This window comes from Bidens hawaiensis, unplaced genomic scaffold (genome assembly GCF_021521415.1).
Source record: "Bidens hawaiensis isolate Kalapana, Puna unplaced genomic scaffold, B.hawaiensis_p1.1 tig00015443_1, whole genome shotgun sequence".
NCBI classification, from domain to species: Eukaryota; Viridiplantae; Streptophyta; class Magnoliopsida; order Asterales; family Asteraceae; genus Bidens; species Bidens hawaiensis.
This window is the reverse complement of record NW_027492375.1, coordinates 344,990-367,097: the sequence shown is the minus strand read 5'-3', so window position 1 is coordinate 367,097 and position 22,108 is coordinate 344,990. Positions and strand designations below refer to the sequence as shown.

The 22,108-nt window shown below is 33.1% G+C and overlaps 2 protein-coding genes across 3 annotated transcripts; one reads left to right on the top strand and one right to left on the bottom strand.

Moving 5' to 3' along the window:
* Window positions 1–7,889: 7,889 nt before the first annotated feature.
* Window positions 7,890–12,828, top strand: LOC143549115 (uncharacterized). The gene is made up of 7 exons (XM_077040104.1): window positions 7,890–8,033; window positions 8,141–8,212; window positions 9,498–9,565; window positions 10,649–10,796; window positions 12,318–12,398; window positions 12,473–12,568; window positions 12,749–12,828. The coding sequence occupies exons 1-7, from the start codon at window positions 7,890–7,892 to the stop codon at window positions 12,770–12,772; spliced, it is 633 nt and encodes a 210-aa protein (XP_076896219.1). The 3' UTR covers window positions 12,773–12,828.
* Window positions 12,829–13,438: 610 nt separating this feature from the next.
* LOC143549127 (DNA mismatch repair protein MSH6-like) lies at window positions 13,439–22,076 on the bottom strand. 2 transcript variants are annotated; one of them, XM_077040115.1, is made up of 21 exons: window positions 21,335–22,076; window positions 20,758–20,854; window positions 20,423–20,525; window positions 20,281–20,334; window positions 20,119–20,193; window positions 19,912–19,980; window positions 19,722–19,805; window positions 19,446–19,634; window positions 18,481–19,007; window positions 18,103–18,232; window positions 17,927–18,018; window positions 17,657–17,835; window positions 17,370–17,572; window positions 17,143–17,244; window positions 16,897–17,059; window positions 16,538–16,827; window positions 16,337–16,474; window positions 16,147–16,226; window positions 15,609–15,708; window positions 15,334–15,463; window positions 13,439–13,801 (listed from the first exon to the last, which is right to left on the bottom strand). In XM_077040115.1, the coding sequence occupies exons 1-21, from the start codon at window positions 22,074–22,076 to the stop codon at window positions 13,608–13,610; spliced, it is 3,741 nt and encodes a 1,246-aa protein (XP_076896230.1). In that variant the 3' UTR covers window positions 13,439–13,607. The 2 variants fall into 2 exon arrangements, with proteins under 2 accessions (XP_076896230.1, XP_076896229.1); XM_077040114.1 differs by lacking the exons at window positions 13,439–13,801; window positions 15,334–15,463 and having other exon boundaries at window positions 15,646–16,226; window positions 20,758–20,860.
* Between the last annotated feature and the right edge of the window lie 32 nt (window positions 22,077–22,108).

Here is a 22,108-nt window from a genome sequence, read left to right as displayed (position 1 = left end):
ATAGTGTGTTGAAATTGTTAGAAAGTTAATGAAAGAATAACCAAAAGTGTAGTTTAGTATTTGATATTTTAGGTCGGTTTTGTGGCTGATTTTAAGATAGGTTTCAGACTTTCAGGTGGTAATGAGAATCCCAATGGGTAGATTTTATCCACGTAACATTGTAGACGCCAATAACTTGTTCATGCATATTGACTTGTGAACCTGAAAGGTAATGAGTAGTGTGTACCAAATATGTGTTGAAACAAATATGACTACATGAAACACGACTTCATAATCAAATGTATATAGACTAAAATTACTAAAAATAACCTTTACACGCTATACAAGAATACTATGTCTTAAAAGGAAAGGTCGGCGTAAACCGTGTGGAGAAAAGTATATATATTTTTTAAGTTGCAATTCTTTCCTTACACTTTAAATTATGTGTTTTAAGCCATTTAATTTTCAATCATTTTTATTTTTCATTAATAACTTACATTCGTTAATCTTTGTGTTTAATTTTGTTTCTCAACATTTGAGCATAAATTTTACTGACAACATAGATGTATCCAAATTAGAGTATTTCTTTAGACATCATAAACTATATGAATGCCGGTAACGTGCTTGTATCGTAATGTACCGAGCTGATTCCAACCGAACAACATTTATACTGGTGGTATTATTGGAACGGTACCGATACTTGGTTTTATGGCTTTCGATCGATGTAAAACACATATCAATGCCTTTTTAGTCATATAACAATTTTACTTTTAAAGTTTTACTTTAGGTTGCTATAACAAACGGTGGTACAATAACAAGGCAAACCGATATCGACCAAATTCCCACCATACCACGCCGAGGAATTTCACTTGTTCATGTTAACATTCTATCTTTTTTTTTAATATGCATTTACAGGGAGGCAAACATTAATTTAGTAGTAAGGCCTAAGGGGTAAGATAAATCAACCTTCGACAAATAAAAGTCACCCTTCTTCTAGATGTAAGTTAAGAAGGAAATGACAAATGACAAACAATTTTATGACAGGTTAGCAATGTAAATAGGTGTAGACTATTGACAAAAGTCACATAAAGTGACCTTGAAAGTTATTTGTAAAACTCATTTATAAACAGTTCTAATTAAAAACAACCATAAAACGTTTTCTTGGCTCATGTAATCGTACATAGTACATTCCACTCATAAGTCGTTTAGATTATTGCATGTACCGATGATAAGGTTAAACTTAGGGAAAGGTAAAGTTGTGCTTTTAAGTTTAGAAGAAAGATTACCATCCAATTAGGTTAGGAAATGAACGGTACGTTTAATGAATAGTTTGTGAACCATTTGGCAGGAAGTTCATTTATATAATAAACGAACGAACATGAACACAATATCGTTCGTTCATTTAAATTTGATTACGTTCATTTGTTTACGTTCATTTATGTTCGTTAGTTTATTTTGTTTAAGTTTGTTAATTTACGTTCGTTAGTATATTCATTTAAACTTTTAGTCCCAACAAATTGTTTTTTCACATTACTTTTAACTAATTTTAGTTTGCTCGTGTTAATTCATCTATAGTCAGTTATGTTTGTTCGTTTACGTTCGTGGGCCATTCGTTCATACTATTAACAAACGAACTTAAACGAGCACGAACACAGTAATTTTCTTAACGAACGTACATAAACAAACATACCCCGTTCATTTAGCTGTCCTTGTTCTACCGTTTGTTCGGTTAATATCAAATGAACAAACATGAGCATGCTTTGTTAGATTCGTTTACAAACCTAAATCCAATTACATGAATGTTTGGAAAATTTACCCATAGCAAATCCTTTGATTTGGTGTCATGCATCTGTTTATGATAGTTCCAATTCTTTTAAATAATACAAAAGGATAATTGAATAATAATCCAAAGGAAGCATGCAGCGGTATGGCAATGGCTATGGCTATGGCTATGGTCATTGGTCCCATATCTCGGAATAACTTTTACTCGACTTTATTTATGTACCAATTCGTGATATTGATCCCGCAACTTCTGTTAACGGTTATCCTACCCAATTTCCATTTATATTTTTTATATAATTAAATTACTGATTTTAATTTTATTTTATTTTTTTAATAAAAATTACGGTGTTTGCTTTATAGGTCCAATTTTTATATTTTTTTTATTTTTATGGAGTCGGCCAGCCGGGAGCCTTGGTGGAATCAGTCTCTCTATCTTTTGATATAGAGGCCAAGGGAGGGCTAGGAGGGCGACGCACCTAGGCCCACTCTCTCAAGGGGCCCATAATTGTTAAGAAAATAAAATTTATATTTTATATATAGTTTTATTTTAATACAAAAGCCTACAAAATGGAAACAAAGCTTATGGATTCAATTCCCACAATTAGTATTCTTTTTTTAATAGAAAAAAACTTTCATTTCTTTCATATGAGTTATTTTAGTAACATGTTTATTATTATTTGTTTGTTTTGGGGTTTTGAACGACAATCCTATTGGTAAAATTGCCAAGTTATCTATTATATAATTAAGATGTCGATTTTATAAGCCCGCTTTTTTACTTGTCTCATGCCCCAAAATTTTACGGGGTTCTCGGATACGGCCCCGTTCCTAAAACTCTACCAATAACTTATCTATGGATGAATTTTACTAGATATGATTATGGTTATTTTATAGTAAGTTTATCGGTCTAATTGAAGAAAGAAATGTATCATGTATAATAGTTTGAAATGATAGATGATAAATATGCTATTGGCCGTCCAAATTTAATGGGACCTAATGATATTTTGACTAATGTTGGCCAAGTATACACACATTAATTAGGGGTGTTCGATGTTTGAACATCACCCCAAGTGTTTAAAAACGGTGCTTGTTGTTTGAACATCATCCAATTGTTTTAAAACGGATTAGCCTACGCAAACTGAATACTAATTTTATTTCTTTAGTTACTTTATATTTTTATATATAAAGTTGACTAATTTTTCTAATGAAAATTTACCTTAAATTTGACTAGTTTTATTTAATTTATATTTTTACATGTACTTTCTTTTAACGATTAGGCATGTCACCATTGAGATCCAAGGATAATGTTGAAGAACAATAACTTTGAATACAAAGAGATATATGACTATGAGATCTAGAATTAATAATTATCCTACATAGATTATTTGTTTATACTTACGAAAATTATAAGACTGGAAATACGTTTAAAAAGCTAGAAAGAACTCTCACATTTTGTTACATTTCATATAACTGTTACCATAAACCCTAATCCATATCATTCATTTCATAAGTTAATCAAACAAATAAAAACTAGCTGCTAAGACTCTTTAAGTTTATCTCCATGTACCAATCCTACTTCGCTTGCATCATCGAAATTAACATTCACTTAAGTAGAGGTACGAAATCTGCTTTAAAAGAGTAAAATAAATAATCATTCAAACATGTGTTTGCATTTTATGATAATCTATGTATACAAGTATATCGTTTGTTACTAAATGAATATCAATATATTACTATATATTGTTCATAACTTAGATCAAGATAAGATGAAACAAGGAAAGACATCAAATGAAACACTCAAACTACATTAACTAATAATTTTAAAAATATCCAAATATCCATATGTTTTTCCTTGAGAAAGAAACTAACGGTAACATGCTTAATATTGATAAGAAGCTAAGAAATTGCCATGTGTTTATACAAAGAGTTTGAATATGATTTTGGGTGTGTAGACGTGGCAGTAACGTAGGCGTTGCTGGCAAATTCGAAGCGCGTCGATTTTGTCAACTCACCACAGACTAGAGGTGCACAAATCGGTTTTTTTAAAAAAACTGGTTCGGTTAATAACCGGACCGGTTTTTCTTGGCCTGGAAAAAAACCGGTTTTTAAATAACCGGACCGGTTTATTAACCGGTTTTTTTGGTGCAAAACTCGGACCGGTCTAACCGGTTAGGACCGGTTTAGAAACCGGTTAGAACCGGTTAATAACCGGTTAACCGGTTTTTTTTTAAAATAACCGGTTAATAACCGGTTTTTTTCATAATAACCGGTTTTTCCATTAACCGGTTCGTTAACCGGTTTTGGATCTAGAACTTGTAACCGAAAGACGAACCGGCCGTTTGTAAACCGGTCAAACCGGTTTTTAAAAAACCGGTTTTCGTAAAAACCGGTTTCCGGTTTAAACCGGTAAACCGGTTCCCTAACCGGTTTTTTTGGCCATCTCTACCACAGACCATTACACCTTAACTCCAAGTGGACGCCCTTCACTAATTTATTGATATTATTTTTAACTATTAAATATTACTAAATCTTAAATATATTATTTTAAATAGTTCCATGCTCCATTTTAAATTCACACCCCCTCGGTATCCGCCTTTGTTTATTCCGTAAGTTTTTAACTTTTGATTTTATTGTTAGGTAAGATATATTTAGCATCTTTCTTTAGTGAAAATGGGAGTACAAATTGTATGTGCAAAAGAAGTATTAATATTGTATCACTTTATCAATAATGAGTTAATGAATATTAATAACAAGAGAGTCTATTGAATACGTTATATTGATCTTATCTGAATTCGGTATCAATCCCTTGTTGAGTCACTTCACCAACCAATACATGTCTATATCCTTTCTTTCCAAAACTAAAATATCTATTTGAGGGTAAAACTATTATGTTGAAAACTTATATGTCATTTAATAAATATTCAATTATTCATGTTATAAGTCATCTTTTGAAGATCACCATTTACTAGTTTTATATAATTTACTATAAAACGATTACAATAAAGTGGCAGGCAAACGGGGGCAACAAGCTGCGCCGCAACCCCCTTTTGAACAGCAAAGCCAATCCTGCTAAAAACGAAGCTTTGGGACCTAGAAGCTGAAGAGGTTCCGTGTACGACGCGCTGAACCCTACTCAAAAATTTCACAGCCTCTGGAGCCAAACATCTTTATTACAGCAAAACATAAAAATATACAAACTTTACAACTCATGTCATCAAAAAATGACACTACAAAATATCAATCTTATATCATCGTTGTCAAGAGAAGATAAGTCGTCATTGTCAGTTTCATGGTGATGATGTTAAAGAAGACATGACTATCAAGATGAAGTATTTTGTGAGGAAAAAAACGAGTTATTTGTTGAGAGAGAGAGAGATTTTACGAAACTTAAGGTTAATTTATGTTTTATGATATATTTGTAATTACTTCTTAGAATTAAATTAAAGTTAGATTGCCATGTGGTAATAGTTTATAATTCTTCCCCTTGCTCAATTTCTATGCACGTAGCGACGTGGGAAATGAATATCAAACCAATGTATACGAGGTATCACTTTTATAGTTCTACGTTTTTTACTTTTATATTAACTTTTAAGGTTTTTTCAATTGCATATTCAAATAAAAAAATCATAAGTTATGTCATGTTTTACAAATATGTTATATGTACGTAATCTTTTGTTTTTTATAATTTGTTCTTAATTGATAGTTTAACTGAATGTATGTTGTCTCTTAGGGGGTGTTTGGCCTAGCTTTTATTTTTAGGCTTATGCTTTTATTTTGAATCTGTTTATAGCTTATTTTCTATTGTTTGATAAGCTGTTTTTAAGTGTTTGGATTAGTTTATATTCTACAAGTTGATAATAAATTGTTAAATCCACCCTTTTTTAATTTGTTAGTAATAAGTTGCTTCAATAATTATTAATCCACCACCATTTGAGGGTAATTGAGTAATTTACACCCTTACACAAATAAGCTAAAAAATCATCTTCAAATAAGCTTATTCAAATTAGCTTATATAAGCTTATAAGTATAAGCTTAAAAAGCTAAACCAAACACCAAATTAAGCTTATTTTGTAAAAAAAAGCTAAAAAAACTATAAGCTTTGATAAAAAAAGCTAGGCCAAACACCCCCTTAGTGTATGTTCTGCATGTATATTTGTGAGATTAGGTCTGATGAGCTATATCTCTACACACATCAATATCAATAGTACACTTACATAATTTATAATACACTAAATACAAGTAGGTACAAGAAACTATATTGGTCACTAATTTTTTTTTAATTTTCTTTACATATTTTTACTTAATTGTAAAATTGTATTAGTTTACATCATCTAGTTTTTGTTTTTTAGTTATCCCCCACTTGTGGTCTAGTGGTAAGAGGCTTGGGTTTTCCAATGGAGACTAAATTCAAATCCCACTTGTGTCATATTTGGATGGATATTGACAATGATGGATTTGAGCTAGGCTTTGTGCAAAGGTTGTCAGTTCGAATCCTGAGTCCACCGGGGTTTTCGTCCCATCGTGTGTTAGGCCAGAGAGTTCTGCTCTTGTGGTGACACAACGGATGTCAAGTGGCAGTCGGCGGTATGGTTTCCCGGGAAAACGCCCAAGCCAAACTCTGAAGCCAGCGTGGGCCCGGTTAAGACAACATAATCTGGCCATAGTAGGGCATCGGGGCTCTCCAAATTTGGAGAGTGCGGCAGCCTAAATGTAAAAAAGTCGCCATTCTAAAAAAAATCTAGTTTTTAGTTTTAACAAACTAGAATTCAAGAATAATATAATTGGTCGGATAGAAGACGAGTGTCATTCATTTCAATTTCAATCTCGATTATAAAGTAATGTATCATATTTGGTCTATACATATCGGATACATATATTACTCGTCAAGTGTCCGTTACTTGTTCATGAGTATTAGATATACATATACCTTTTATGTTTTTATATGATTAAACATTATTCATTTGTTTTCCCCAATACCCAATCTTAACTCGCTTAAAGAACGATTTCAAGCATCAAATATTTTGCCACACTCCGAACAATTATGCAATTTTAATAAATTTAATGTTCTAAAAACTTCAACATGCTATAATGTACCCCCCTCACGTTGTTTTTACATAATGTCTCTTTTTCCTCTACTAAATCAACCACATTATCTTTCTGTTTTACGCACGATAGGGTGCATTTAACACATAAAGGAGACATTTGCTCACCTTTTATAAAATAATATATTATATTAATTTCTTCCATTCCGATATGGGTAAAAAGGTTCGGATAACCAAAGGAGTATCATATAATACGATACTCATCTCACATTCACAAACTTTTTTAAAAGTATTTTTTACCTGTATATGTTTCTATTTTTAAGTTTTGGTTTTATTCATCGTCACACATTAAATTGTCTATCCAAACATTTTTCTATATACAACTAATATAATAGAATATCCAACCACACATAAGGGGAAAAAGATGGAATGCGAGATGATTCAAGCGATTGCATTCGTTACTTGTTGGTTGATATGGTTAACGAGAAACACCATGTAATTCAATAATGAGGCATTCTCGAGAGCGAAATTAGTAGATGATATTAAGGCCATGTCATTTCGTTGGGCAAGTAATCGAAACAAGAGATTGGGCCTAGAGTGGTAACAGTGATGTCGTTTCAATTTCATGAACTTTCCTTTGTAGTTTTTTAGTTAGTTGTTTGATATTCGTCTCTTTTGTTTTCTTTGTACTTTGAGATCCTTGCTTCTTGTAACTGGTCATTTTATTTTCCAAAAAAAAAAAAAAGAACTAATGTTAGTTAATCATCATTATTATTATTATTACTAACCATTTTACCAGAACACCTAAACTACTTATAACGACTACTCACATATTTAGGTTCCACCCCCTAATTAAATCAAAATTAAAAATTAAAAAAAAAATATATATATATATATAATAATATAATAAATCCGAATATTAATTAGTTTCAGACGGGGCGATTAGTAATGTATCTAGAAGGGCATAATTGGAATTTTAACCAACTTTCCTTCCTTAAATCCCCAAAACTCACAACAAAACAGAGACACAATTACAAAGAAAGAAACACACAGCAAACAAAAATATATATCACAACACAACACAATACCATGACAACAGAAGTCAGATTAAACATCGACGATCAATATTTATATTCGGCATCTGAGACCATATGCTGCAGAATATGTCACGAAGCCGAGTTCGAAAGCTCTAAATCATTAGAAGCTCCTTGTTCATGTTCAGGAACCGTCAAAGTATGTTTGTTGCTTTCTCCTTTCTTAATCTTAAATTTATAATCATGAATTTATTCTTCTTCTTGTTCTTTAATTAATCGAAAACGTTTTCTTTAATCAATCATCAGTTTGCACACCGAGACTGCGTTCAGAGATGGTGTGATGAAAAAGGAAACACCGTTTGCGAAATCTGTCTTCAGGTTCGTTCGGTTAATCAATTACTTTTCGTTGTTTTTTCACATCAAACTGACAACAAACTGCGTCGCTCTGGATATTTTTTTTTCTTTTAACATTTGTTGATTGATCATTAATATATGAATTTGAACACGGTTTGTTGATTTTTTACGGCAAACTGCCAACAAACTGCGTCTGCTAGCAAATTTTTTTTTCTTTTAGCATTTGTTGATTAATCATTAATATTTGAATTTGAACACGGTTTGTTGTCGTTTAGGTTAACATTTGTGTCTGACATCTGTTGTATTAATCGTGACCAATTGGTGTTTAATTTGTCCTGTTTGCTGCCGTACTGGCTGAAATATGAGCCAATGCTATTTGTTAACCTTTTGAATTATTCAAGAAAAAAAAAAGTCTATTATTATGGACGAACATTGAATTGTGTTTGTACATGTGTTCGTTCCGGAGTCAGTTTTGGTTATCAAATTCGGAATTGTTTTTTTTTTTTTCTAATTTAAAACATTGTTTGCACGGAAAATTAAATTTCGTTTTTTTAAAATGGGTTTTTAATGTGTTTGTGATATGATAACTTTTTTATTTGGAAGTTAAAGTTTTATAATTTTTTTGATTAAAATAAAGAAAGGATAATAATTGCTTTGAAACATAAAAGGTACTTTAGTTTATGTGACCTTTTAGATCAAGAAATCAAATATGTATATTCATATTCTTTGTCAACTATTTAAGCCATGTAATACTACTCTTATCTTCTATTCTTTTCTTCCTTTCCAATCTAATAATTTGATTGCATTGTACACTATAGCGTGTAGGGATGAACATTTGGTATCGAGTACTGGTAATAGATTCGGTACCCACTATTTCAAAAGTACATTATCGGTATTTTCGGTACCAATACCACTATATAGAAATGAGTATTTAGTAACGAGTACCGTACCGTTCCAACAGACTCGGGATGGTATTCGGTACCCATTTTTCAGAAATTCAGTATCGGTGTTTTCAACACTTGTGCCAGTACCATCTCATCCCTATGTTAAACGATCGTGTAATGCATGTAAACTGATATCAAATGTGAAATGCGATATTTGTTTTCATATGTGAAATTAAATTAAACTGTTGCTACTAAAATCATGTTATATGCTTAAAATCAAAAGTAGAATGAATTATTAATTGTAATAAAATGTTGTTGCTTTGAAAACAATTTTGTTTTGGAAATGACAAACATGTACCAGAAAAATGAAAAAGAAAAAAGCCAAACACCAACTGAAAAGGACATGTACTTGTTTAACGTTGCAGAATTTTGAACCGGGATATTCAGCCCCGCCACCCAAAAAGCCTTCACAAGACACCCATGTCACTATTCGGTAATTACTCTTTCTCCCTTATTTTTACTCTGTTAAACTTAGGAATGAGCACCAAGTACAGGTACCGTACCAATATATTCGGTATGGTATTCGGTGCTAGTACCGATACCATATAGAGATGAGCGTTTTGTAATGAGTACTGGTACCGCACATATAGATTAGGCCCGGTATTCGGTACCTATATTTTCAAAATTCAATATTGGTAGTGGGTGAAGCTTGGACGAAAACGAGTGTGTGTGGTGGTGGGGGGGGAATCAAATTATATGAAAAGGACATATAAATTTACACCGCGTATACAAATTTACAGACGAAAAACGAGTTAATTTACACTTATTCGCAAAAAAACAGGGAGGATCGGGCCCACCCTTGGCCTTCACCATGCTTCGTCCCGGGTATCGGTACGGTACCGATCTTATCCTTAGTTAAACCCTAAATGATTCTATTGTATAAACAAATTGAAATATATATGCAAATCTATATCCGGGTTTGATGTATCACATTAGCTTTAAGTAGATTAGAAATTTAAAATAATGTTTATTTAATAGCATATACATATAAGTTAGTTGTGAAATGTGATTTTCTCTAATGCTTTTTCATGATAATAATAGATTAGAAATTTAAAATAATGTTTATTTAATAGTTTCGATTAGAAGCAAGTAATATTATTATGTGTGACGAAAATATAAATCCACAATAGCTGTTTACATTTTAATTGACAGCTCATAATTTCGTTCAAGTCTCAAATTTCTTATACGTTTGGCAAATTATGAGTTGGATACCTTAAACGACGTGTGATAACAAGTCTATGCTATCTTTATGAATCCATCTCCAAATAGAATATAAGTTATTTTTTAAAATTCACCGCAAATATTCTAATATTCCTTAATTGCAATCAACCAGACATGTTTGCCTTTTTCTTTTCTTTTTTCTTTTTTAATTTAGACCAAAAAAAGTTTTAAAAAAAATTATTATTCAAGGTGCAGCCCCCTTCTAGGAAGCAACATATCTAGGCTAGGGACAAGATAGTATTAATTAATTTTATTTGATTTTTGGTTAATTGAATTAATTAATTTTCAATTATAGGGACAGTTTAGAAGCTTCAAGAAGAGATGAAAATCTGGTAATAGTTGCCATTGTTGATGAAGAAGAAAGCTTGCTTGTAAGAGAATACACGGAGTGTTCATCGACTGCTAATGCAACCGCTTCTATGTGTAGAACTTTGGCTCTCATCGTAAGTTTTCACTTAAATTGGCTCTACTTTTGAGAAATAACTAACAACTTTAAGCTATCTTGAAACACACTCATATATAGAAAAATACTAGTTTCCGTTCAATACATGACCATTTTTAAGTAGAGACAGGTGAAAACCGTTCAATTAACTTATAGGTAGTGTTCGCCATGTATAAATGGGTAAGCATTTATAATTTACATTATGTCATATATCACACTTAAAACAATAAGTACAAATATATATATGTTATTCTCACAGTTTTTACTTAAAATTTGATTAATTTAATGTTTTTCTAGCTATATATAAATACAAAAGTTCTACGTGGTGCTTATAAAACTAATATTTATATTCTTTTAACTATTTTTTTTAACAATTATTGGACTAGGTTTTGTAGTTATCCGGACACAATATGTAAGATTGGATATTTCACTATAAATAAATACACGTCTCATACTCTACTTATATGTTTATATTGAGCAGAATATCATACAAAAAAGTTTATTATTTTCGTTTATAAGCAAATAGAATAAAATAAAATAAAATAAAATAAATGATGTTCAAAGTCAAAGTTTGCGTTCATCTTAAATATTTTTTTGTCTAAAGTAACATGCACGTTGAGTCACTTGAGGTTTTAGTCCTTAATTTCTTGAAAAGTCTAGAAGGGCCCTTTAATGTTCACGCGGTATCAAGATAGCCAACTTTAAACCATAATGTTAACTACAAAACACTAATGCTTGATTCCCACACCTTGATGTGACCACATTTGAACTTTGAACATAAAAATAATTTATGGAGTTTTGTGTATGGGTTCCAGTCGTGTCGAATTAGCACTTAGCAGGTTAACGGGTTGAAATGTGCACACAAATAAATTTGTGTCAACCCAAACACAATCCGTACGCATTTATCAAACTCTTAAAAAACAAAATTGATATAATTTAAAGTCTGTAGTATAAATGAGTAATATGAATATTCATTTTGAAAGTTATTAAAAATATTGAAAATGAATTTGAAATTGCAAGTGGATCTTTATAAAATTGGAAAACAAATATGACATAAATGAAAATATGATTAAAAAAGTTTTTTTAAATACTTAAACAGGTTAGCGGGTCAACCTTTTTTATACGGGCCAACCTAAAGTCCAAACCCGACATGCTTTTTAAACGGGCCAACCCGGCCCATTTTTTAATGGGTTGTGGCGTCGTGTTAGTAGACCCAAAATCTGTTTTCTTTTTTCGTTTCGGGTTTGTGTCGTGGCAACAATTGGCGCCTCTAGTTTTTCGTGAGATGTTTGAAACTCGATGGGGGCAAAATGAAACATTTACATTTGTTGTATTGAATACTAATAAATTGGTAACAACCCAACTAAACTAAAGACTGTGTATACCCGGGCTTGGAGGTTTGTTAAGTATTCCTAAATGAGGCAAAGTTATAATGTGACATTTAATTAGATGTACGCGCTCATAAAGTTACAATTATTATCTTATTTATTATAAACATCGAGTTGCATAACCAAACGTGCAGTTCACGGTACTTCTACTAGCCAGACATTTTGTTGAGGTGCTAATTGGCGAAACAGGAAATTACCCGTTTACCCTTTTAACGGTAAGTACTGTTAATCATTACACTGTTACTTTCTTATACCTTTGTGCATTTGATCTGATGTCATTTGTTTTCAGTTACTACTAATAAAGGCTTGTGGAATATTGCTTCCAATGTACATAATAATGCGGATGATCGACATGGTTCATCATAGCATCACACGTCCATATCAGGTTTGCCCCCATACTTCTTAATCAGTAGTTTTGGTTAAAGATAAGTCTATCGAAATAGATGGGTTAGTGAGTTGTTTAATGACGTTCTTATTGTGAAAATTCGTTTGAAAACGAATACTTATAGCTTGAGGCATTGTAAGTTTGTAACCTGAACTAAGATCTTGTATTGTTTGTATGCAGGATTCTGAACGCGGCAACATATAAACTTGACATACCTGACCAACAAGTGTCTAGATTGATTATTCAAGAGTTTTATTTTATTTTTTTATTCTACAGGCTCTTAAGTAAAAAGAAAAAAGATGATTGTACTTAGTTGATAACTGTATATTAATGATCTTCCTCTTTCTTTGTGGAAGATGAGAACCAGTGAATATTTTTTAAAAGAAAAAAGGATAAATTTTTTTATTAGTTGACTGGCTTTCACTGTTAGTTTTAGCTTTTGAATTATAGCTAAAGTAAACTAAAAGCATTCATCTTTACTGTTTAATTGAACAATGTACTTTAGAGTTTAAAATGAATGGTTTCTTAAAATAAAACAAAATATATTTTACAGGTGATAAGAACCAATTGAAGTTGGTTCATTTTAAATGATTTCAACTAATAATAACAAATCAAAGTTGGACCATTTTCAATTATTTAAAGTAACTAATAACCATCAGTTGAAGTTGGTCCATTTTCAATGAGTTCATTTTTCAAGTATCTACAAATCATGCTCATTACCGAACATAATCACCTAATAATTCAAATTGGTGACAACTTTGAGAGGTCACCTTTTGAACCATAACCTTTTGTCATTTGCAACACGTAGTAGACAACTAATATCGCCTAAAGCACCACAACTTTGAAAGAAGCTACCCGTACCTTTGCGAGTCTTTGAACCACCCGAAGTGTTGTGAACCAATTCTATGTAACCCAAAAATACACATTTTCATCATTCTGAAAAAATTCCCAACACTCATTACTATGATACAAAATTTGGGATTCAGACATTTCAATTAGTTAACTTAAAGAATTTAACACGTGGACAACGCAGGTAGTTCTACTTTTGCTCCAAAAGCGTCTTTGCCCTATGTTGTAGCTCATATATGCCTTCGGGTGAAGAATCCATAAGACAATTTCTTAAAGTCTGAAAGAAGACCATGGTGGGATTGAATTGGTTTCTTTTGTTACCATACACCGTCTCAAATTCTTCTGACTTGATTGCAGCCTTTTTAAGCACATCATCGGGAAGTCCTGAACCCACAGTTAGAAACCGTGTTATGTTATGTTAATTTTGACCCATTTATATACAACTAAGGTCAAATGCGTAGAAGCTAAATGATTAAACGAGTCAATGAGTTGAAATGATCTAATTATGTATGCAGAACTGCAAATGCATAAAACCTTCTAATTTGTTTTATTTAAAGAGTTGACTGCCAATGTAAATTTTGGCCCATTTATATACAACTAAGATCAAATACGTAGAAGCTAAAAGATTAAACTAGTCAATGAGTTGAAATGATCTGATTACGTATGCAGAACTGCAAATGCATAAAACTTTCTAATTTGTTTTATCTAAAAAGTTGACTGCCAATGTAATGAAGTAGTTTTGTAACTACCATGCTTAACATACTAATTAGCTAAAAACTTGAAAAATGAGAATGAAGTTATATATATATATATATATCATCATCATCATCATCATCATCGTACTCAGTATATCCCACCAATAGCAATGCTATGGTAGGGTCTGAGGAGGGTAAGATGTAGACAGCCTTACCTCTATCCCATAGGGATAGAGAGGCTGCTTCCGGTGAGACCCCCGGCTCGATAGTAGTTTTGAATCAAGCCTTGGACATAAGACACATAACACTCAATCATCGGGACACCGGCTGATTGGTGCATGTGCCCTTGTCTTTCGGCTATCAACGCCACCACATGATGCCTGATTAACCTTCCGCCACTTTTAACGTTATTTTCACGTGATTAGTAAAATAACGTCAAAATTAGTGCAATTTTACTTTTGCCCACCCAAGGGTTCACACATATATACATTATATGTGCGCACCGCAAGCAGGGCGTATATATATATATAGAACTCAAAAAAAATTAAGAACTTCTAGGAACTCATAAGAACCAAATATTTTTTTAATTTTTTCATATATTAACATTGTTTAGACTAGTTTTACCATATTTTATATATAAAGTTTTGATTATATATATAAATCACAAGTTTACATGTGTAAAATTTATGTAATAACAAATTTACATATATCCAAAAAAAATTAGATGTTTAAAAACTATTTTTCATAATTAGATATTAAAAGTTATAAAACTACACTCAAATAACATTAACATACAAATTTTTTTTTTAAAAACGTTACTTATTAAGAGTTCTTTCAAGTTCTTAAATAATTTAAGAGTTCTGTAGTGAAACTCATCCTATATATATATATGTATATATATATACATATATCAACTATAAGAAAAAAATGTAAAACAAGCTTCTGAAATGAATCTAAATTCATAAAACCTAATGATCATTCACCTAAAAGCATGTATGTATGGCTTTGGACATTCTCCTCATCTTCTCCTTTGATTTTTCCATGTGTCTTAATCTTATAGTAAGGCATACTTTTACAACACCTCAAATTTTATAAAATTAAAAGTCGGATCTGATTCGAGTCTCCAACAACCTCTCTAGACCCATTACCTAACCGCCCCACCACACTACTTAACATAGCTTATTTTACATGCACACAATTCAAAGTGAGAAAGGAACTTGCCTGCTAGTCGTGCAACATTGACACCATAGCTTTTAGGGCATGCACCACTTGTCAATTTGTACAGAAATGTAACCTCCTCTAGACCTCCCAACTCCATTCCAACTTTGCATGCCATGTGACACAATGAAACCTATTACACAAGGGGAATTAACATATATCGTTACAAGATTGTTTTACATTGGATTCACTAAAATCATAATAGCGAAACACCTGTCAAAACAAATTCTGATTATACAGATTGAAATCAAATATAGCATCATACACACTTTACATACCTTGGGAACTTGCTGATAGTCCAAAGCTAAGTGGTGATAGTGAGTAGAAAATAACCCCCTACACTGGACCTTGTTGACAAGATGTTCAAGAACCGACGCACCGCAACCAATGTGAGATTGTGAGAAATGGTAATTGGTAGAAGTGGCAATTTCAACCCTTTTACTTACAAATGGGTCGATATGGGTTATGTAATTTCTCTAAAAGATAAAATAGATTAAGCTAAAGTATTCAACTAAAAAAGGGGTCAAATGAGTTGATCGTGTTGGAAGTCATCCCAAGTGTATTTGAATGCACAGAAGATTAAAAACCTCCTAGAGCACTTTATTATAATAGGTTTACATTATTCTGCAATAACAAAGTTATTGTAATCTTATTTAGCATTTTATTTATTTGTAAAACTAAAATTTATGAAATCAAATTGTCTTGACCCATATTAAATTTACCCGTCTGACCCATTACCCAATCCACCAGATCCACCTTTTCTTCGCTTACAGTAATTGATGAAGATGAAAAGATAGTATAAGCATATGAACTTACGCTATGGCTTGTCCATCCGAAGTGGCTGTCCCCCGTCCAAGTTCATCTAATGCGACAAGTGAATTATGGGTTGCTGATGACTGCCATTTAAATATAAACCATGTTCATAAACAACGCCATCCACTTAAAATCACAATAGGACTACATGAAGAATAATACTATGATATAGAAATGAGAAAAATAAGCATACCAGCATAGATGCAGTTTCCAGAAGCTCAGTTAGAAATGTACTCTGGCCCGCCATAATATGGTCTTTTGCACCCATTCTGACAAAAATGCGGTCAACTGGAGACATCTTAAAGCTTTCTGCAGGTACATCTGCTCCCACCTGAAATATGAATCATCATTAAGAAGCACGACAAAACTATCTAGCATTACCGCATGAACTCACCTGAGCCAAAATGACAGCTAAGCAAACTTGGCGAAGAAGAGTTGACTTTCCACCCATGTTAGGACCAGTAAGTAAGATAAATCTGGCCTTATTAGAGCCACCAATAGAAACATCATTTGGGACAAAAGTGCCATCTCCTAAAGTATCATTTCTCAGTACAGGATGACCTAAGTTATTAGCAACAAGAAATGGTGATTCATTTTCAACTGACGGATCCACGATAAGAGGACGACACGTTGGTCCTTCATAGATGTCACTTGCAACTGCCATGGCGATCAGGACATCGAGTTCTGGAAAATACAAAACAAAAGGAGTAAAGAGTTGATCAAGTCAACAAAACCAAACAGAAATAGATTTACCAGCAGCTGTAGAAACTAACTGTCTCCAACTAACATGATGCTCACAGAAGCGCCCAATTAGCCTTTGCATGATGCTTTTTAACTTTGACTCTTTCTCGGATTCAGCTTCTGAGAGCTCCTTAATATATTTCTTAATAGCAGGAGTCCAATAACGAGAAACACCCTAGAAATTAACAATGAAAATGATCATATATATTTTTAACACAAATAAGAAGCTATAGAAGACCAACCAATGCATATATATACCTTTTTAGATGATTGCCGTTCATAATCAGAAGGCAGACTCCCAGACAAGCTTTCAGGTATCTCAAGAAGATATGAATCTTTTCCAACAGTAACATAATCGATCTACACAACATCATAAAAGCATAATTAGTATGTTAAGTTGGGAAAAAAAATTAAAAATCTATGATAGTATGTTAATATGAAGAAAAAACTATGTATTAAGTGCCCTTTTAAGCAAGTAATCTCACGGATGAATCTCCAATTAGTTGTCTTTGTTCCTTTAAGTGCTTCTTCAGACTAAACTCAATATCAGTAACGGCTCTGCACGCTGTGTCATACTCATCATCAACCCCATCCCGAGGTATTATACGCCCTGTACTTTTTGCTTCCATCCAATCAAAAGCGTTCTTGAAATGCTTAAGAGCCGCAATAACATCTGAATGACCTTTACCTGCATAAATTTAATAAATAATCAAGTTACATATAACAGAGTGTGAGAAACTGAGAATGATAAAGTAACTGATCACGACTGTACCAGGTTTTAGTAGGCAATGCAGCAGCTTAGAGTCGGTATCTTCAAGAATGGTTCTCAGTGAAGAGCATGCATTTATAATTACATCACAACCACTGAGAACTGTTATAAACTCTTGAAGTTGTTTCCTTGATGCATCCTCATAGAGAATAACTTTATTTGAATTCCTACCATTAGCTTCACTGTTTCATTTTGAATCAGTGAATATTAACATATTAATAACAGAATCAAAATATGCCTAGACATTGAATTTAGCATCACCCTGGTATGTACCTGCAAGAAAAGATGCATGCAAGCAACCGTTCCATGTCCGGTAATACTGACAAATCTTTACGAAATTCAAGAGCAAGAGGCAGATTAGCTCCCTGAAATAAACTATATTAGAAACAGCTAAAAATTAAAAATAAATAACTAAATCAAAGGTGATGCAATGAAAAGATTCAGAGAACCTTTACACCAGCTACAGCTTCTTGGCGTTCTTTGATCGAGTCTATGTCATATAAAGGTCTAGCAAGCCATGCTTTAAGCAATCTCTTCCCAAATGGTGTCACACAACAGTTTAGTTGGTCATATAGTGTCCTATATACATTAAAGCAGCAAATTAGAAGGATTATCCAGCTGGTAAATGTGAAAATAAAAGTTATTACGGTTTAACCCACCCACTTTTCGCCAGTTTTCTCTAGCTGTGGATGTAACATCAATTTTAAATAGAATGATTTATGAGGTTTAAAAAATAGACTTTAGTTACTTCCAACACATTTCACCCATTTACCCAAGCAAATGGGTCGAAATTGTCACCTCTATGTGAACAAGTTGATGTAGCTTACCCTTTAGAGTCCCCATTTACATTGTTCTCAAAAACTTCAAGATTCTCTAAAGCAGTGGCATCAAGAACCATATAAGGTTTTGTTGTGACATCAGCAACACCAGAACACGGAAGTAGCTCAAACGTTGCAAACCGAAGCAATGACTCGTCCAAAAAAGCCTTTTTCAGGTAAAATAAAGTCCCACCAAAGGCTGAGAGAGCAAAACTACCAATTTTTTTCTCAGTCATTAGCTCAGAGAGAACTTCTGGTAGGTAATCTTTGCTATCAGATGGCATGGGTTCATTTAAAGATGACGAAACTGATTGATTACTGATCCGCTGATAAATCGTCTTGATTTCTTGGATAGTTTTATCAGAATCCCAAAACTCTTCGACAGGTATTAATTCATTTATGATAGGATTTCTTGTTTGTCTCAAAAGTACTTTTTCGGTTTCAGGGCTGAGCAATTTTTTGGGTTTAATAATTTCCACAGGTCTTAATTGAGACAATAGACAGCTCAACGTACTGCATTCTGAATCGTCTCTAAACTGTAAAATTGAAGCATCAGTTTTTAAGTACTACATTTGATTTAAAATCTTTTGTAACGACTGCATAATATCACCATAAATACAAACAAATACAAAAGTGTCAACACAGTGCCACACAATCAGAGGTGGCAATTTCACCCCATTTACTTATAAAAGAGTGAATACTTTTTCAATCTTTTATGAATCCAACAGGTCAAATAATTGCCAAAAGAGAAATATACCGAATGGGTTGAAAGTTACCCAAAGTTCATTTTAAATGCATTCGGCATATCATTTTTGGCATGCTAATTATTTATAGCTAGAAGTAAATTTATGGACAAAAAGAGTTCTGTGTTGCCTGATCCACCAGTACCCAAAAATGACCCGTTTTGGAACATTACCCGACCTGCTCACCCACCCATTTTGCCACCTCTTCTCCAATTTTCATTTATTCTGCACCTGTCCAATGATAATCTTGCTTGTAGCAACATCAACTACACAAACACCATATATTCTCTCATCTTGTTGGTTTTCATCATAGCATTCTGCAACTGCAAACAGGTAAGAAGCATCAGGATTGGCTGACAGCATTTCTCCATCAGTCAATGTCCCTTTGGTGATTACTGCACATATTTCACGTTTAACAACCTAAAAGCACAGGTAAAAAATGTTTAAGAACATGAAATAATGATGTTTGTGACATCTTATTAAGAACAGGTACAAGTGTTTTGTGACCTTGTCTTTAGAACCTTCCTGTTTGCGACGCTTGTCAAGCTGGTCAGGTGTTTCTGTCTGCTCAACAACTAGAACACGATAGCCCTGATTCATCATAGTTCAAATTAATAATTACTAAAATAAAATCACAATTTCAAAAAAAAACATAAAGGGGTTCACTGTAAGAAATCAAGAACTTTAAGAAAATAACCTTGCGGGCCAACTTCTCTGCATGCACTTCAAAGTTCTTTTCTGGGAATCCACAATGTGGTTGGTCTCCCTGAAAAACAATAATGTATGTGAAAAAAACAAAAAATGATGAAAATATTTCACTAATCATAGAACCAAGTTTCCAATTCCATTAAAAAAACAGTAAGAAATAAACTGAAATAAGTCGCACTACAAACAGGGGGTTTACCTTCATATACTGCAAGTCGAGTTCTTTTGCCCCAACATGCGCATCCATTTCAAATAGCTCATAGAATTTTCCCATCTAATTTAATTAGTCACAAAAGTTAGCAAGCATGAAGCTTTATCATGCAATTGCTGACAATCATTCCATGTTAGACAGACCAATTACCTTAAAGAATAAAACCTTATCCATATGTTTTGCCTTGAACTCCCACCATTGCCTCTACATTTAACAAAAAGCATAACACTTAAATTGCTTGCATAATGTAGTCCCTTTTTTGTTATAAATCAAGGACCAAGACAAAACATACCTGGCCACCTGTTAAACTCCTCAAGAAGTCTGGAGGCAGGTACAGAGTTCTTGGATCATAATTTTCATCTCCAGGGAATCTCCTATTGGCATCCTTACGGTTCCTGCTCAATAAACTTCAGTGTATATATGTAACAATATAACTATATAAGAAAAACATGAAGCTAAATATGTTGACTTTTACACTCCTAACATGAAGTCACCAACTCACTCTAGTCTACATAATGTTTTGCACGATCAGCCAGGCTGTATTTGGCAACTTATTTTAACAAATTGAATAATTAATAACAACTTAAAATGGAGAAATTAGAACTTAAAGAGTGCTCGAGTGCTTACTTTCCAAGAAATCTGAATTTCTCTTCTTCTCGAGAAGCAAATCTATCAACTCGATCATCGACTAGAGCATTGTCAACGATAACAGACGCCTTCTCACCTGCAACTAAAGCGCGAACCCCTTATTACTTCCAACAAATATGATGATTCTAACACACTAATTAAAACAGCCTAAGAGCATGTTTGGGATTGAGTTTGAAAAATGCTTATTGGCTTCCTGGCTTTTTCAAAAAGCCATTTTGAAAAGCCATGATTTTGGGCTTTTGAAAAACTGCTTTTTAGCCCTTTCAAAAAGCTAAAATAAAAAAGATTTTTGTGATTGCCAAACACATTTTAACTTGTTGACTTTTTGAAAACACCAATAAGCCAATAAGCATTTCTCAAACTCAACCCCAAACATTCTCTAAAACATACATAATGCCAGATATAAACACTTAGAACTTGCACAAGGCATGTGTCATATATGGCATAAACAGAGCAAATGAATGAATTAATTTCCTTATTAAGCTTCTCATCAACAATAACAACAATATTCCTCATCAACATTAAAAGCAACATACCAACAATTACCCTCACTTACAATTAATATTGTTTTTAGAAATTAAATTCTTCGGCGATTCGTTCTTTATCTTCTTAACCAACTCCAGTTTCACCTCAACCCGTTTTCGCCTTTTAATATCCGCCTTCACTTCCTTAACCTCTTCCTCATCCACCAAACCTAAATCCTCCATTTCATCATCAACCACTTCCTTCTCAACATTCTTTCCCCAATCCTCATCATCCGAATCATCGTCTCCTCCACTTTCCACATCCTTATCCACAATCATACTATTAATATTATTATTATCATCGTCATCATCTTCAACGGAGAATCGCCTCAACCGCCTTAGCTTCTTAACCTCCTCCTTCAACAACTCAACCTTCTCTTTACTCAAATCCAACAACTCCTCTTCGGAATCATCATACTGAACCAAATGCTTACCGGTACTCTTATCGAACGATTTCACGCATCCTTCGTACCAGCTCTTGTCCAGCGGCCAGTAAACCCTAATCCTCCGGTTCACTACTTCATCTCCATATGTAGGAGTTGAAGTTGAAGGTGATTTGCCAATAACCAACGGCAGCTTCGGATTCGGATTCGGATTCTTAGTGGTTTTGGTTTGTAGAGGTGAAGGAGTTGTTGTGCTAGGTTTTGGTTTAATTTTAGGGTTAGGGTTTGACTGTGACGGAGATTGCGAGGGTGATTTGGAGAAGAAGGAGGTTATTTGGCGTTGTGGATTGACGAGTGGTGACCGGCCGTTGCTTGGACGACGTAAGGCCATTGAATTTGTAATTGTTATTTAACAGCAACAGG

Coding starts and splice junctions, on each gene's coding strand:
- LOC143549115 (XM_077040104.1), top strand. CDS start 7,890: ATGACAACAGAAGTCAGATTAAACATCGACGATCAATATTTATATTCG. Junction 9,566..10,648: donor GACACCCATGTCACTATTCG/GTAATTACTCTT, acceptor TTTCAATTATAG/GGACAGTTTAGAAGCTTCAA. Junction 12,399..12,472: donor ACCCGTTTACCCTTTTAACG/GTAAGTACTGTT, acceptor ATTTGTTTTCAG/TTACTACTAATAAAGGCTTG.
- LOC143549127 (XM_077040115.1), bottom strand. CDS start 22,076: ATGGCCTTACGTCGTCCAAGCAACGGCCGGTCACCACTCGTCAATCCA. Junction 20,194..20,280: donor ATAAGGTTTTATTCTTTAAG/GTAATTGGTCTG, acceptor TAATTAAATTAG/ATGGGAAAATTCTATGAGCT. Junction 19,981..20,118: donor TCGACTTGCAGTATATGAAG/GTAAACCCCCTG, acceptor ATTGTTTTTCAG/GGAGACCAACCACATTGTGG.